The following is a 15,752-nucleotide window of genomic DNA, read 5'->3' as shown; positions in this document are numbered from 1 at the left end:
GTTTTATTTGTATCGTCTCTATTTCGATAGCGATACTTTTTTTTTACTCCTACGTTCATTTGTTTTATTTGTATCGTCTCTGTTTCGATAGCGATAGTTTCTTTATTCCTACGTTCATTTGTTTTACTTGTATCGTCTCTGTTTCGATAGCGATAGTTTTTTTACTCCTACGTTCATTTGTTTTATTTGTATCGTCTCTGTTTCGATAGCGATAGTTTTTTTTTCCTCCTACGTTAATTTGTTTTATTTGTATCGTCTCTGTTTCGATAGCGATAGTTTTTTTTTTTACTGCTACGTTCATTTGTTTTATTTGTATCGTCTCTGTTTCGATAGCGATAGTTTTTTTCCTCCTACATACATTTGTTTTATTTGTATCGTTTCTGTTTCGATAGCGATAGTTTTTTTTCCTCCTACGTTAATTTGTTTTATTTGTATCGTCTCTGTTTCGAGAGCGATAGTTTTTTTTTTACTACTACGTTCATTTGTTTTATTTGTATCGTCTCTGTTTCGATAGCGATAGTGTTTTTTCCTCCTACGTTCATTTGTTTTATTTGTATCGTCTCTGTTTCGATAGCGATAGTTTTTTTCCTCTTACGTTCATTTGTTTTATTTGTATCGTCTCTGTTTCGATAGCGATAGTTTTTTTCCTCCTACTTTCATTTGTTTTATTTGTATCGTCTCTGTTTCGATAGCGATAGTTTTTTTCCTCCTACGTTCATTTGTTTTATTTGTATCGTCTCTGTTTCGATAGCGATAGTTTTTTTCCTCATACGTTCATTTGTTTTATTTGTATCGTCTCTGTTTCGATGTATCAGCAATCAAGCAATTACGTGAGACTCGCAATTTCAACATGCAACAATAATGAATTACAATAATTGCACAATTAATTACTATAAGTAAAAATATTTAAAATAAAATTAAACATGTTGAAAATTATAGATAAGCAATAGTAAAAGAGTTCAAAATAAAGTGTTGTTATAAGTCAAATGTTCAGTAGTTTTTATTCCAAGGAGCCTTTTATTCCTATCATCTCTGCTTCGATTCGACTGTTTTTTTTAACATTATTATAACCTCGAATGTTTAGTTGTTCAGAATTACAGTTGTTCGCATTGGGATTATCTTGTCGAATACAATTCGTGATAATAGTTATCCTCGGGGAATTTAATTTCGCTTTTTAAACTCATGTTTGCTGTCATTAAATAATTATTTCTCGACCTACGGTCTCGAAATAATTATTGTGACAACAAACATTCGTTAAGCTCAATTAAATTACAGGAAAACTATAGAAGAGAGTCCGACAGGCAATGGTTCGACGCTGTGTAAAACTTTAAATTACGTTTTATTTAACGACGCTCGCAACTGCCGAGCTTATGTCAGCATCGCCGGTCGGAATTTTGTCCCGCAGGTGTTATTTCACATGCGAGTAAATCTACTGACATGAGCCTGTAGCATTTAAGCACAATTAAGTGCCTCGACCTAGGCCGAGATCGAACCCGTAACCTCGGGCACAGAAGACCAGCGTTATACCGACTGCACCACCCAGACCGACTCGTCGCTGTGAGCTCTGCTAAGAGTTCAATGGTGCTCACTATGTACAGGGTGGGCAGGCAACAGCTCTATACAGCAGGGTGACGTCATACAAATGACGCACCGTTCCCAACTCTAACGCCGTCTAACGGACTAAAGGAGAGACGCAGACCGTAAGTTATCTGACAAATATTTTGGCCTTTTATACCTCGCTTAAACTTAATGTTGCCTTTTGGGACACCCTGTATGTAGTAGGTTGGAACTTGAGAATGATGGATCAGTAAGTAACAAAATATTTCCTATTTTATTACTTAAGTACGCTGCAAATACTTACCGAAGATCTCGCCCTGACTAGCGTATTCAGATACTATGTAGATCATGTTCTTCGTCTCCATCACCTGAAACAACAGAAAAGAGCTTTTACTTAGGCCTAACTCACACATTATGCATTCGAAAAATAAAACACTGTCACTATAACTGTTGTTTAATGTAGTTCTGTTTACTTTTCTTTATTTTTTTTACTTGGTTATTTAACAACGCTGTATCAACTACGAGGTTATTTAGCGTCGATGGGATTGGTGATAGCGACATGGTATTTTGTATGTATGTATGTATGTATGTATGTATGTATGTATGTATGTATGTATTTATTCACACTGCAATGGGTATATACTCTGTGGCAGTGGTAAGTAATTACACCCAATAATGACAATAATTAACTTATTAATTAAAAACACAATTAATAATAATACTAATAATTAATACTAACAATAATTATAATAATAATAATAATAATAATAATAATAATAATAATAATAACAATAATAATAATAATAATAACAGGGAATATCCTAAATTAAATGAAGCACGATCACTTAAAATAACATTTAAAATAAATCTAATTTGTATCTTAAATCTAAGATCGAACTAAAACCCACGAGTATGATATGTTCATATCTGCACAAGTACCTTTCCACATTACACTCATTTCGCTGTCAACTCACTCACTGCACTGGAATTACGACACATTTCACTTATTCTATCCTGATTTCACTAACACTTCAAAAACATTTCACTGTTCAAATTCTTTGCACTGCCACTATAAACTATAAAGCTTCACTGACAGGAACACGTTTCACTTACACAACACGCTTCACTTACACAACACACTTCACTGATACAACATAATTCTTCACTCATACAACACTTCAATAACAAAATACCATTTACACCCTTTAAATACTGTGTATAATTACCGTCTATTAGTAAAGTCCTTAAGCCTATTTTTAAGTACATTTTTGGTTGTTGGTAAAGCCTTTTTGGCGAGATGAGGCCGAGGATTCGGCACAGATTACCTGACATTCGCCTACGGTTGGGGAAAACCTCGGAAAAAACCCAACCAGGTAATCAGCCCAAGCGGGAATAGAACCCGTGTCCGAGCGCAACTCCGGGATCGGCAGGCAAGTGCCTTAGCCGACCGAGCTACACTATGTGATAATATCGCCCTTTTGTTATGGCACCACGAAAGACACAACAGCTTCAGACAGCAGCTTCATTATTTCGCCTCCTATGCGTCCAAAGAGCTTGCTTGACCTTCCAACTTTACGGGCCCGCATCTGTTACGTAATTGCTATGGTAACAATGAACCTGTTGACCAGAAACTCAGTTTAGCTTTGATGAAGTGAGTGCCACTAATGGGTCATATGTAGAGATTAATTAATAACTGTTGTTTAAACTATTTGCGTTGTTCTTGTATTTAGTGTTTCGTGTCATTACATTTTCCGAACTTTCCAACTTTATAGTTTATGAATTTTGAAATTAATATCTTGTTTTATTTAGAAGAATGAATGAATGAATGAATGAATGAATGAATGATGTCCATGTTGCGCAAAGGACTCCTGTGCAGTGTGTAGGACTCCCTTTAAAGGGGTGGCTCATGGGTACTCGCTTGGTGAGCCAATCCAGGCGAGCTAGAACAAAATAATAATTTCAAAATTCAAAGTGTTAATAGAGCTATCAGAATTACTACACAAGTTTTAGGCCAATCATGTCAACTGATGCCCATAGGTGCAAGCGCGTGCTTTAGAGCTCAGGAAAGCCTGAGCGCTTTACAGCGGAAAGGAAAGAGACAGACGAAAGAGGTAGTATATGCCGCTTGGTCGAGCTATATTCAGGGATGGCAAGCACTGATTCAATGGATAAAGGAAAGAGAACTTATTACAGTAAAACTGTATCCATGTTAATTTTTACATTTGAATGAGAAGTTTATGTACATTAAAAGAATGTTAAGTTTTAATTTTAATGCTCATTTTCACAAGTTTGCTTTTTTATTCAAAAGGAATATTTTCTCAACTTTTTTTACAGAAAAGTGAAATTTTCAGATATGTTTATTTAGTAGCCTTACAGGTACTCAAACAATGCTTTCTTAAATCTAATATACTGAATATAGTGTATTGAAAATTATGAATTCGCCATAAGATTACCTGCTATTAGCTTTACAACAGCGCAAGAAATCAACCAGATAATGAGCCAAAACGAGTATCGAACCCACGCCCTAGTGCAATTTCGGAACAGATGGTAAACGCGCCTACAACCTGAGCTCCGCCGGTGGCTTTCGGATTTTTGCAATGCAGAAAGTACTACGACATACCTACGTCAATATGCATGAGATTTGTTTCCTCTGTTGTCTTTAGTCAAATTGTTGCACTTAATTCTTAACACCCTGTACTGACAGAGCTTCATGAAATCACTGACGATTGTGCATCTGCGTTATTTCTGTTTATAAACACAGAGCTAGCTATATTTGCGTATGTTAGCATCACTGTGTTAAAAATGTTTGCAGTTTCATTCGTCAGCAAAATGGCATCATACACTGTTTCCAAACATGTTATATCCTATACAACGCTTAAAATGACGTTCATTTTCATTTCCTTTAATGTATTGTATTCCACAGATCTCTCTTCAGCATTACAGATTTGAGATGTGGAACAAGTCAAAGGTTATACAAAAATAATATACTACTTACTGGCTTTTAAAGAACCCGGAGGTTCATTGCCGCCCTCACATAAGCCCGCCATTGGTCCCTATCCTGAGCAAGATTAATCCATTCTCTATCATAATATCCCACCTCCCTCAAATCCATTTTAATATTATCTTCCTATCTACGTCTCAGCCTCCCCAAAGGTCTTTCTCGCTCCGGCCTCCCAACTAACACTCTATATGCATTTCTGGATTCGCCCATACGTGCTTCATGCCCTGCCCATCTCAAACGTCTGGATTTAATGTTCCTAATTATGTCAAGTGAAGAATACAATGAGTGCAGTTCTGTGTTGTGTAACTTTCTCCATTCTCCTGTAACTTCATCCCTCTTAGCCCCAAATATTTTCCTAAGCACCTGATTCTCAAACACCCTTAATCTCTGTTCCTCTCTCAAAGTGAGAGTCCAAGTTTCACAACCGTACAGAACAACCGGTAATATAACTGTTTTATAAATTCTAACTTGACATTTTTTGACAGCAGACTGGATGATAAAAGTTTCTCAATCGAATAATAACAGGCATTTCGCATATTTATTCTGCGTTTAATTTCCTCCCGAGTATCATTTATATTTGTCACTGTTGCTCCCAGATATTTGAACTTCTCCACCTCTTCAAAAGATAAATTTCCAATTTTTATATTTCCATTTCGTACAATATTCTCGTCACGGGACATAATCATATACTTTGTCTTTTCGGGATTTACTTCCAAACCTATCTCTTTACTTGCTTCCACTAAAATTCCCGTGTTTTCCCTAATCGTTATACAAAAATAATATGCAATACATAATTATTAACACAAAGCAAGAAGATTATTTCAATTAACCATAATCAATAAGTACCGGTTGAGTAGACGGTATGATTTTGGAGAAATTGGGTTAATTCTATTCTAAACTTCTTCTCTCCGTGGGGAACCTTCCAACCTCTATTGGACGCGTCCTCCGGGTGGCAAATGGAGGACCTCACCATAGGCTAAAGGACTTTACTAATAGACGGTAGTATATTATACACACTATTTTGTTGTTTTACAAGTATAGTGAGTAAGAGCTATTCCATCTCAAATCGACCGAAATATAGAGAGAATTGACCTTACAATATCTAAATACAATGAAAGTTTTTTTGTACGTAGAGAACTGAGATACAATGCTTTGTGCAAAGTTTGAGGTATCAGAACTTCATAGTGTTTAAATTAAAAATATTTCATTTATCGTATTTTCATAAAATTAGCAACTTTAAACTGTTGTAGCTCCGAAACCCTTTCACCCAATGATCAAAATCATGGTTTATTTTGATGCTGAGAAATTAAAGTTTATATTGACATAAAAACAGATTTTTTTACTTTTTATGGAATTGGAGAAATTTAGATTTTTCCTCATTAAGACGCCTTTGCCCACGAAAAAATATTTTTAAAATATATGATTAGATTCCGCATTGAAAGTACAAATAAACACATATGTTTTTACTGATGGTATGTTGATAAGAAAGTATTGAAAATATCAAATAAAGAAAATAAATAGTACGCGCGTGAACTAACCAGCTGACTGTAAGACGGGAGCTAACAGAGACAAGCAAAGCCAGGAGAAAAACACGTGATGTTTCGTCTAGTAGCGCATAGCTGGGCTACCTTTATCACAAGTTTTCATTAACACAGGAGTAAAATGACGCCCAACGCTCTCTTATCTTCAGCTCTCCGCCAGTGCGTGCGGTACTGCGCCGTTCAAGTCAAGGCGTGTGAAAATAATCTATTTAATACCCTCGAAACTAAGCAAACAATGCCGAATCGCTCTTAATAATGCAAGGTTTTTTCTCAATATTTTTTTACATATTTACAAATGGGCAAAAAGCCTAAAAGTAAGTAAAATCAGATTATCTGTCTCTCTGTATACAATAAAAACAAGGATTACTTCTTATCATAACCTACCAAATGTCCGCTTCAAAATGAGCTCTCGTTCAATGTTCTGCAGTAAATGGTTCCAGAGTTCTGAGCGCTGAAAGAGGCTTGTTTTTATAAAATACGCTAAATTTGTTGCTCAATAATAAGAAAACCGTTTGACTTTCGATAGTATATTTTTGAAAATGCGCTCCCCTCAGCACCTTGTGTAAGTAGGGATAAAATTAGAGTATTAAATAAATGCGAGGTTTTTTACTGATCGGTTTCATATGGAATAGCCCGTAAGCAGAGAAACACAGTGAATCTCCAGTGATTTATATTGCTTGTGCAGTGTGTTGTAGTGATAGTGCAGTGAGCTTCAAGCAAATTCTGGGAGTTACACGGGAGAGAAAAGAAATTGGTTTACAGGAATTAGAAAGTTTTATTGTTTCCAGTATTCTTTTTGTCACATGTCACCTTTTTGCACCTTCTGATTCAAATGTTCTCCGACTCTACCGGAAGCAGTACTCACGTGTCTCTCTCTATTGAACTACTCCAAACCTTGATGTTATCCTTTCACTCCTATTACCTAACATGCATTACATCGTGGAATGTGGTTTGTGTAAGTGACGTCATATTTGTACTCTTTTTTTGAAATCCACAATAAAATTAATAAGTATAAACTGTCTGATTACACTAGGTGACGTCAACTAATGGGACGTGATTGCTGTTTATGCGGCGTCTCTTGTTGACGGACAGAAAATCATCTGCCGTGCCACTGTATGACTGTCTTCTTGGTGAACAGATGTTCTATAGTACAACTGATGACGAATCCAGGTATTGTTTATGTTAGTGAACAGTTTACCTGGTAAGAGTAAGGCTGACTTGGCAGTCTTGCGTTATCTGCGTAATCTAGACAATCGTTTCTCAACCTTTTGTGGGAAAAGCGGCCTTATACTTCCAATATCTGTTAAGAAGTATCCGCATACTTACTTACTTGCTTACGAGTACTTACTTAAAAATGGCTTTTAAGGAACCCACAGGTTCATTGCCGCCCTCACATAAGCTCACCATCGGTCCCTATGCTGTGCAAGATTAATCCAGTCACTAACATCATATCCCACCTCCCTCAAATCCATTTTAATATTATCCTCCCAACTACGTCTCGGCCTCCCCAAAGGCCTTTTTCCCCTCCCGTCTCCCAACTAACACTCTATATGCACTTCTGGATTCGTCCATACGTGCTACATGCCCTGCCCATCTCAACGTCTGGATTTAATGTTCCTAATTATGTCAAGTGAAGAAAACAATGCGTGCAGTTCTGCGTTGTGTAACTTTCTTCATTCTCCTGTAACTTCACACCTCTTAGCCCCAAATATTTTCCTAAGAACCTTATTCTCAAATACCCTTAATCTCTGTTCCTCTCTCAAAGTAAGAGTCCAAGTTTCACACCCTTAAGAACAACCGGTAATATAACTGTTTTATAAATTCTAACTTTCAGATTTTTTGACAGCAGACTGAATGATAAAAGCTTCTCAACCGAATAATAACACGCATTTCCCATATTTATTCTGCGTTTAATTTCCTCCCGAGTGTCATTTATATTTGTTACTGTTGCTCCAAAGATATTTGAATTTTTTCACCTCTTCGAAGGATAAATCTCCAATTTATATGTTTCTATTTCGTATAATGTTCTGGTAACGAGACATAATCATATACTTTGTCTTTTCGGGATTTACTTCCAAACTTATCGCTTTACTTGCTTCAAGTAAAATGTCCGTGTTTTTCCTAATCGTTTGTGGATTTTCTCCTAACATATTCACGTCGTCCGCATAGACAAGAAGCTCATGTAAACCGTTCAATTCCAAACCCTCTGTGTTATCCTGGACTTTCCTAATGGCATATTATACAGCGAAGTTAAAAAGTAAAGGTGATAGAGCATCTCCTTCCTTTAGCCCGCAGTGAATTGGAAAAGCATCAGATAGAAACTGGCCTATACGGACTCTGCTGTAAGTTTCACTGACACACATTTTAATTAATCGAACTAGTTTCTTGGGAATACCAAATTCAATAACAATATTATACAAAACTTCTCTCTTAACTGTGTCATATGCCTTTTTGAAATCTATGAATAACTGATGCACTGTACCCTTATACTCCCATTTTTTCTCCAATATCTGTCGAATACAAAAAATCTAATTAATAGTCGATCTATTACGCCTAAAACCACACTGATGATCCCCAATAATTTCATTTACGTACGGAATTAATCTTCTCAAAAGAATATTGGACAAAAAAGAAGTATCCGCATGGTAAAGATAATTATTGATATTACAAGCTAATTTTAATATGTAACAAGCATTAACTAATTTAAGCAATTGGTAACGAAAGTAATGAAATATAACGAATTTAAAAGACTTAGATGATATTGGGTAACGCTGTTGCGAGAGTTGCAACAATGGCAAGCAACTAATAGCTGGTAATTATAAAAGCAACCGGTCTCAAGTGGAAAGCAGAATTCTCGTCACCAGAACTCCCGTCATTGTATTGTATTGTAATTGTGTTGTATTGTATTGTATTGTATTGTACTTATTAACATTTCATGGTATTCATACATGCTTACAGCTAGAATATGGAACAAATCAAAAAATCTTAATACTATTATAAAATCTTAATTTATAGTCACAATCTAGATTAAATAGGCCTATATACAGACGAGATTTACAATATAGTATACTAGTACAACACGAAGTTTTAGTATCAATTTCATGAAGTGTTATTGAATGTCATGAATTCACCTACAGAATAGAAGGCGTGAGAAATTAGGTACTTCTTTAATTTGGGCCTAAATAATCTTACGTTTTGAGTTTCATTTTTTATATCGATAGGGAGGCTATTAAACATTTTTACTGCCATATAACGCACTCCTTTTTGATAGCACGATAGACTTGCCGATGGAGTATGAAAGTCATTTTTTGACGTGTATTTATGCTATGAACTGTTGAATTAGTTACAAAGTTTTCACGATTACATACAAGGAAGATTATTAATGAAAAGATATACTGACAAGCCATGGGCATTATTTGTAGTTTTTTTTAAATAGTCCTACACTATTCCCTAGATTTGGCACCTACTATTATTCTAATTACTCTTTTTTGTAATAGAAATATATTGTTACTATCTGTGGAATTTCCCCAGAATATTATTCCAAAACTCATTACCGAATGGAAGTATTCAAAGTATACTGTTTTTAAGGTATTAATATTTACTATCTTTTGCATAGATCTAATAGCAAAACAAACTGAATTTAGTTTGGGGGTAATGTCTTTAATGCGATTTTTCCAATTTAACACATTATCGATTTTTAAGCCAAGAAATTTGGTTGTTGTTGTTGTTTCTAATAATAATAATAATAATAATAATAATAATAATAATAATAATAATAATAATGGCTTTATTTAACCTGGCAGAGTTAAGGCCTTAAGGCCTTCTCTTACACTCAACCAGGATTAAAACTTGCTTACACAGTTGATCATAAAACTTGATCAGAATTAAGTAATTACATACTGATTACATAATGAGATCAAAAGAGGTAGTTACATAAAATTTACCTCATAAAATAAAAATAAACATAGTGAAGGACATATTAATTTGTTAGAATCAAATGCGAATCACATAAAAACAGAAGCCGATAATTCAATAAAAAAAGAAAAATGTACACAGTAAAAATAGAAATAAACACATTAGTATACATATTAATATTAGATTACAATTAAGTGGGACTTACATAATTAAATCAGAAACCGACAATGGAATAAAATGTACACAAAAATAGATTAATAATAAAAAACAACACAGTGGAATACATATTGGCATTAAGTGATAAATAAACACGATTTAGATAATAAAAATAAGAAAAAAATAATAATAATAAATACAGTGGAACACATTTGCAACACGTTAGGTCTGGCAACTCATCGTAAGATACTTTTCTAATTTACATTTAAAGGAAATTAAAGTTCGGCAGCCCTTGACTTCAGGCGGCAGAGAATTCCAGTGACGAGAAGTAGCAACAGTGAAAGACGAAGAATAGAGATGATGTGTGCAGTAGGGATCTATTATTAATTATTGCGCTAGAAATTTGCGACGTTGAATTTGGACAGGATTTAAATTGAATTATGTTAGTTTTGTTACAATTTAATACTAATTTATTGACTGAGAACCAGTCACATATTTTGAAGAGAATTTCCTCTGTTGAAGATTGGAATGTGTTGGAGTTATTGGCTGTAATTACTATACTTGTGTCATCTGCAAATAATATGGGATGACCTACATCTTTTATTAGGGGGGCAAGATCATTTATAAACACTAGTAAAAGCAGGGGACCTAATATTGATCCTTGTATCACCTAGTCACTGTAATTTTGTCACCCGGTGTTTTGGTCACCAGTACATATTTTCTTTAAAATAATAATTTATTTTGAGAAGTAAAATATCCATAGGTACACTGTATAAAGTGTTATGTGATTAATATTTCAAAATTGCCACACTGCATAAAATGTTCCATGATTTATGTTTCAAAATTTCCACCCAAACTGTGTCCTATGGCTTTGAGGTACGTAAGAACATCACCATCTTCTTTATAATCAGGGTATCGTTCTCCGATCCTACTAATCCTTCTGTTTAAATCCTCCACTTTCTTCTTTTTACTGGGTGGGAAGTGTCTTCTACCCGCTCGATATGTAGGCCCTATGTAATAATCCTAGGAAATGGTATAACGACGGATGAGGCTTTCACCCGGTATTTTGGTCACCAGTACACATTTTCTTAAAAAATAATAATGTATTTTGACAAGTAAAATATCTATAGTACGTACTTACTTACTTACAAATGGCTTTTAAGGAACCCGAAGGTTCATTGCCGCCCTCACATAAGCCCGCCATCGGTCCCTATCCTGTGCAAGATTAATCCAGTCTCTATCACCATATCCCACCTCCCTCAAATCCATTTTAATATTATCCTCCCATCTACGTCTCGGCCTCCCTAAAGGTCTTTTTCCCTCCGGTCTCCCAACTAACACTCTATATGCATTTCTTGATTCGCCCATACGTGCTACATGCCCTGCCCATCTCAAACGTCTGGATTTAATGTTCCTAATTATGTCAGGTGAAGAATACAATGCGTGCAGTTCTGCGTTGTGTAACTTTCTCCATTCTCCTGTAACTTCATCCCGCTTAGCCCCAAATATTTTCCTAAGCACCTTATTCTCAAACACCCTTAACCTATGTTCCTCTCTCAGAGTGAGAGTCCAAGTTTCACAACCATACAGAACAACCGGTAATATAATTGTTTTATAAATTCTAACTTTCAGATTTTTTGACAGCAGACTAGATGATAAAAGCTTCTCAACCGAATAATGGCACGCATTTCCCATATTTATTCTGCGTTTAATTTCCTCCTGAGTGTCATTTATATTTGTTACTGTTGCTCCAAGATATTTGAATTTTTCCACCCCTTCGAAGGATAAATCTCCAATTTTTATATTTCCATTTCGTACAATATTCTGGTCACGAGACATAGGCTATATCTATAGTACATTGTATAAAATATTGTGTGATTAATATTTCAAAATTGCCACTCTGCATAAAATGTTACATCATTTTATGTTTCAAAATTGCCACCCAAATTGTGTCCTGTATTGAGGCCAGCATTCCCACTCTAACACTATTTACAACAATTTTAAACTTGTGGACGACTCATGCACTTATCTTCCTTTATTCAATGCTGTGTCCTTCCGTGTCCATTCTTTTACTTATAATTTCATCTATTTTGCACTTTATTCATCTGACACTAAATATCGTTCTAAAACCTATCTAAAACTAATTTCCCTATCCCTACCATTACATTTACTATATATTTCAGACTCTATTTTCACCATACATACCTTTCATTACAGTTTCTATCTCTTACTTGTTAAACTCATATAACATAAATTTGTTTGTTTTTTTTTTTTTTTTTTTTTCGTATTCCCTATCCCACCTGATACTATATTCCTCACTTTCCTAATCCTTAGTCCTTACTGACATGTAACTTTATTAATTCCTATTCCTCGCTCACTTCGCTATTTACATCACTGCACTAATTAATTTACTACCTTTACGCTATATTCTTACATTTAACATAATTTAAAGGACTCATGCACTTATCTTCCATTGTTCTACACTGTGTCCTTGCATGTTCTTTTTCTCTTATCACTTTGTGCATTTCGTACTTTACTCGTCCTACATTATTTATCACTCAAAACCTATTTAAATCTAAATATAATTTCCTATCCCTCATACTACGTTTACTACATAGGTTGGATAAAAAGTAATGGCAACACTGCTGTCACGTGACGATGGTGCGTTCGAGAGTTACCAGCTGTATGGACATGAACAAGTACTGTTAGATGAGTTAGTGCAGCCAGCGGCGACAGTACTCTGTCAATCTCTGCAGTGTGTAGAACGTTGACTTTCATAGGGATAGTGCGAGCGCCCTAAGATCATGTTTACAAAACTAGAGCAACGTTCCTGGATCAAAATTGAAGTGGCACGAGGTCGTAGTGCACAAGAATGTTTTCAGGGACTGCGTGAAGCATGTGGCGATGCAGCGTTGCCATATCGCACAGTGGCACGATGGGTTAAAGCGTTTCGGGAAGACCTTGTTGGAAGTGCTGTGAAGGTGATGTTCATTGTGGCGTATGACATTGATGGGGTAATACTGCACCACGCTGTACCTCCAAGGCAGACGGTAAACGCGGACTGCTACTGCAGGTTCCTGCAGCACCACCTTCGTCCAGCCCTCAAGAGAATACGACGACACTTGGTGGTACAGAACCCCATCATTCTTCATGATAATGCAAAGAGTCATACCGCTGCTGCTGTCAAGGAGCTCTTGCGTCGCTGGCAATGGGAGATTCTGGAACATCCTCCGTACTCACCCGATATGATCCATGCGATTACGATCTTTTCACAAAAGTGAAAGAACCACTGCGAGGGACCCGGTACAATACCAGAAGTGAACTTATCCGTGCTTTAGGGCGGTCAATATGGAACATCAACAAAGATGGACGCGCTGATGGTATACGACGCCTAACAAACATTTGGCAAAAGGTAATAAATAAGGGGGGGGCGACTATATAGAAGGTACGTAAATGTTGTACCCCTGTGAATAAAGCCATGTCAGAAATATCGAAGTGATAAGTGCGTAAGAATGATGTCATTTTCAGTTAAAAATTGAAAAACAAAATCTGTACAAAACAATTAACAACACATTTTTAGCTTCAGAACACTAGCCAATTAAATGACACTTCTGAATAGTTCATTCTCTATTTGTAATCTTTTTTACCCTTAAAACTAAAGAAAAAAAGGTATTTTACAAACAACTTCAAATTAATGTAACTTTGAAAATATTAAGATTAGGATAAATGTTTATATGACTTTTTTGCTCATAATGTCTTGGGGAAATAAGCTCCGTAAAGGACGGTAAATCCTCATGAATCACCCTGTATATCAATCTCTGTCTGTGGTAACCTTAACAGCTTGCTCCCTTGCAGAAAACGACATTTTGTTTAATCATTCGTTGCTAAGAAAATATCTGATTTCTTTTGTTCGTAAAAACAATGATACAAAATTCCTGTGTTTTAACATCATATTGAAACTACAAGAACTTTAGTGTCTTTACTGATGTAATAGCGATTTTGTGTCTTCCCATACGGATCACACTGTAGGAATATGAAGAAGCTATTCTCAGACTTGATTTAAGTCCACAAACCTTTTTTTATAAGATACCAAGAAGGTGGATGAAATACGATGCATTTCCTTACATAAGGTACATATAAAAAAGTTCAGTGTTGCCAACCGATAGTAGAATTATCGATTCGTAGGATCTTTTCGTCAATCAGACTCAGCTGTGTGCATATTGTGCAACACTTAACCTTGAGTGGGCAAACCTCGATCCTCAGCACGTGCAACGCCGGGCGGCCATATGACTTCCCCAGCCGTATTTCCCAGGTTGCAAGGAAAACTTCCCTTTGACCTTTTCAAATGCACATAAAGCTAATCAGCTACTGATACGATATTTTTTCAATAATCTGCTATAGCCTACACGTACAGCGTTCGTCATTCTACTGTGTATTGCGATTTGCTAGTCATGACGGATATGGATAAGGAAATTGGTGACCGGGGTTCAGATCGGTGACTTACAGGGGCGAATGCTAGTCACGAAAGTTAGGCTTGCTCTTTTATTAATAGGGGAAGATGGGAGCATATAATAATTCATAATTAATAAAAACAATCAGCAGTGGCGTAGCATGAAATTTTGAGCAAGGGAAGCTAACTCAAGTTGTCTTTCATGCAATATGAGAAAACGTATTACAAAAATACAGTCTTAAAATAAATAGTAGTCAATTTCAAGTCAGCAGTCGAAGATTGGTTGGAACATCGTAAGTAACACCAATAAGGCATGACCTCAAATGATACGTAATAAAATATGATTTCACGGTTTACACATATCTCTTAACAAATAGACACGTATACGTATAACATTAGCTCACTCCCTGTCATACTTAGAGAAATCACAATATTAGTATCATTACGTAAGTATGCGTCTGTCTTTTGGTTGTGTCCTTCATTGACAGCAAGGGAGTCGGTCATTTGTTTTTTAAATCACACTTTTGTTCGTAAGTCAGTTTTGATAATACAACTGTCCTAAAAAAAATTCAAGTAAATTAGTGTCAGGAACTATTATTTCGCTCATTATTTATTATATCAGCCAAATGCACACTAACACTTCAACTGAACACAACTGACGAATAGGGATAACTCGGAAACTACTTATTTTAAATGTTAAAGCTAGCTTCTTTGCGAGCCATGCGACTAGGGTAGCTTAGTTAGAAAGTGGTGGAAAATCTGCGGGGTGGATTACACAGAAGAAACCGGTCTGCTTGGAAGCTGGTGTGTGCAGGCTTCTTGTTTACTGCTGCATCACAAATCATCCTGAGCTGCCGCATCACAATATTTAACGCGTAAATATAAATTCTATTAAAATTAATAAATAATTTTTTTCCATAAACTGCAGGTTTATTATGAAATTATTATTAACTGGGGAAGCTGAGCTTTTTAGCTTACATTGACGCTACGCCACTGATAATCAGGCCCACATAAATAATTTATTTTATAATTATGAAATCATTATGAGTCATGGATCATAGTCGCTTATCAGATGTAGAAGTTCGATATGATATAACAAACATAACCAACAAAACAGTTTATTTAGTTTTCT

The 15,752-nt window shown here is 35.7% G+C and overlaps 1 protein-coding gene across 1 annotated transcript in view; it reads right to left on the bottom strand.

The window, feature by feature from the left end:
* The window catches only part of LOC138698547 (serine/threonine-protein kinase SIK2-like), a 282,464-nt gene that overhangs the window by 140,998 nt on the left and 125,714 nt on the right, over positions 1 to 15,752 (bottom strand). The window contains exon 3 of the mRNA XM_069824552.1: positions 1,862 to 1,925. Coding sequence (XP_069680653.1) covers positions 1,862 to 1,925 — 64 coding nt within the window. The remainder of the gene's footprint in view (positions 1 to 1,861; positions 1,926 to 15,752) is intronic.

This window comes from Periplaneta americana, chromosome 4 (assembly GCF_040183065.1).
Source record: "Periplaneta americana isolate PAMFEO1 chromosome 4, P.americana_PAMFEO1_priV1, whole genome shotgun sequence".
Lineage (NCBI taxonomy): Eukaryota > Metazoa > Arthropoda > Insecta > Blattodea > Blattidae > Periplaneta > Periplaneta americana.
Note: the sequence above shows the minus strand (reverse complement) of the source record. Positions and strands in the feature narration are given on the sequence as shown.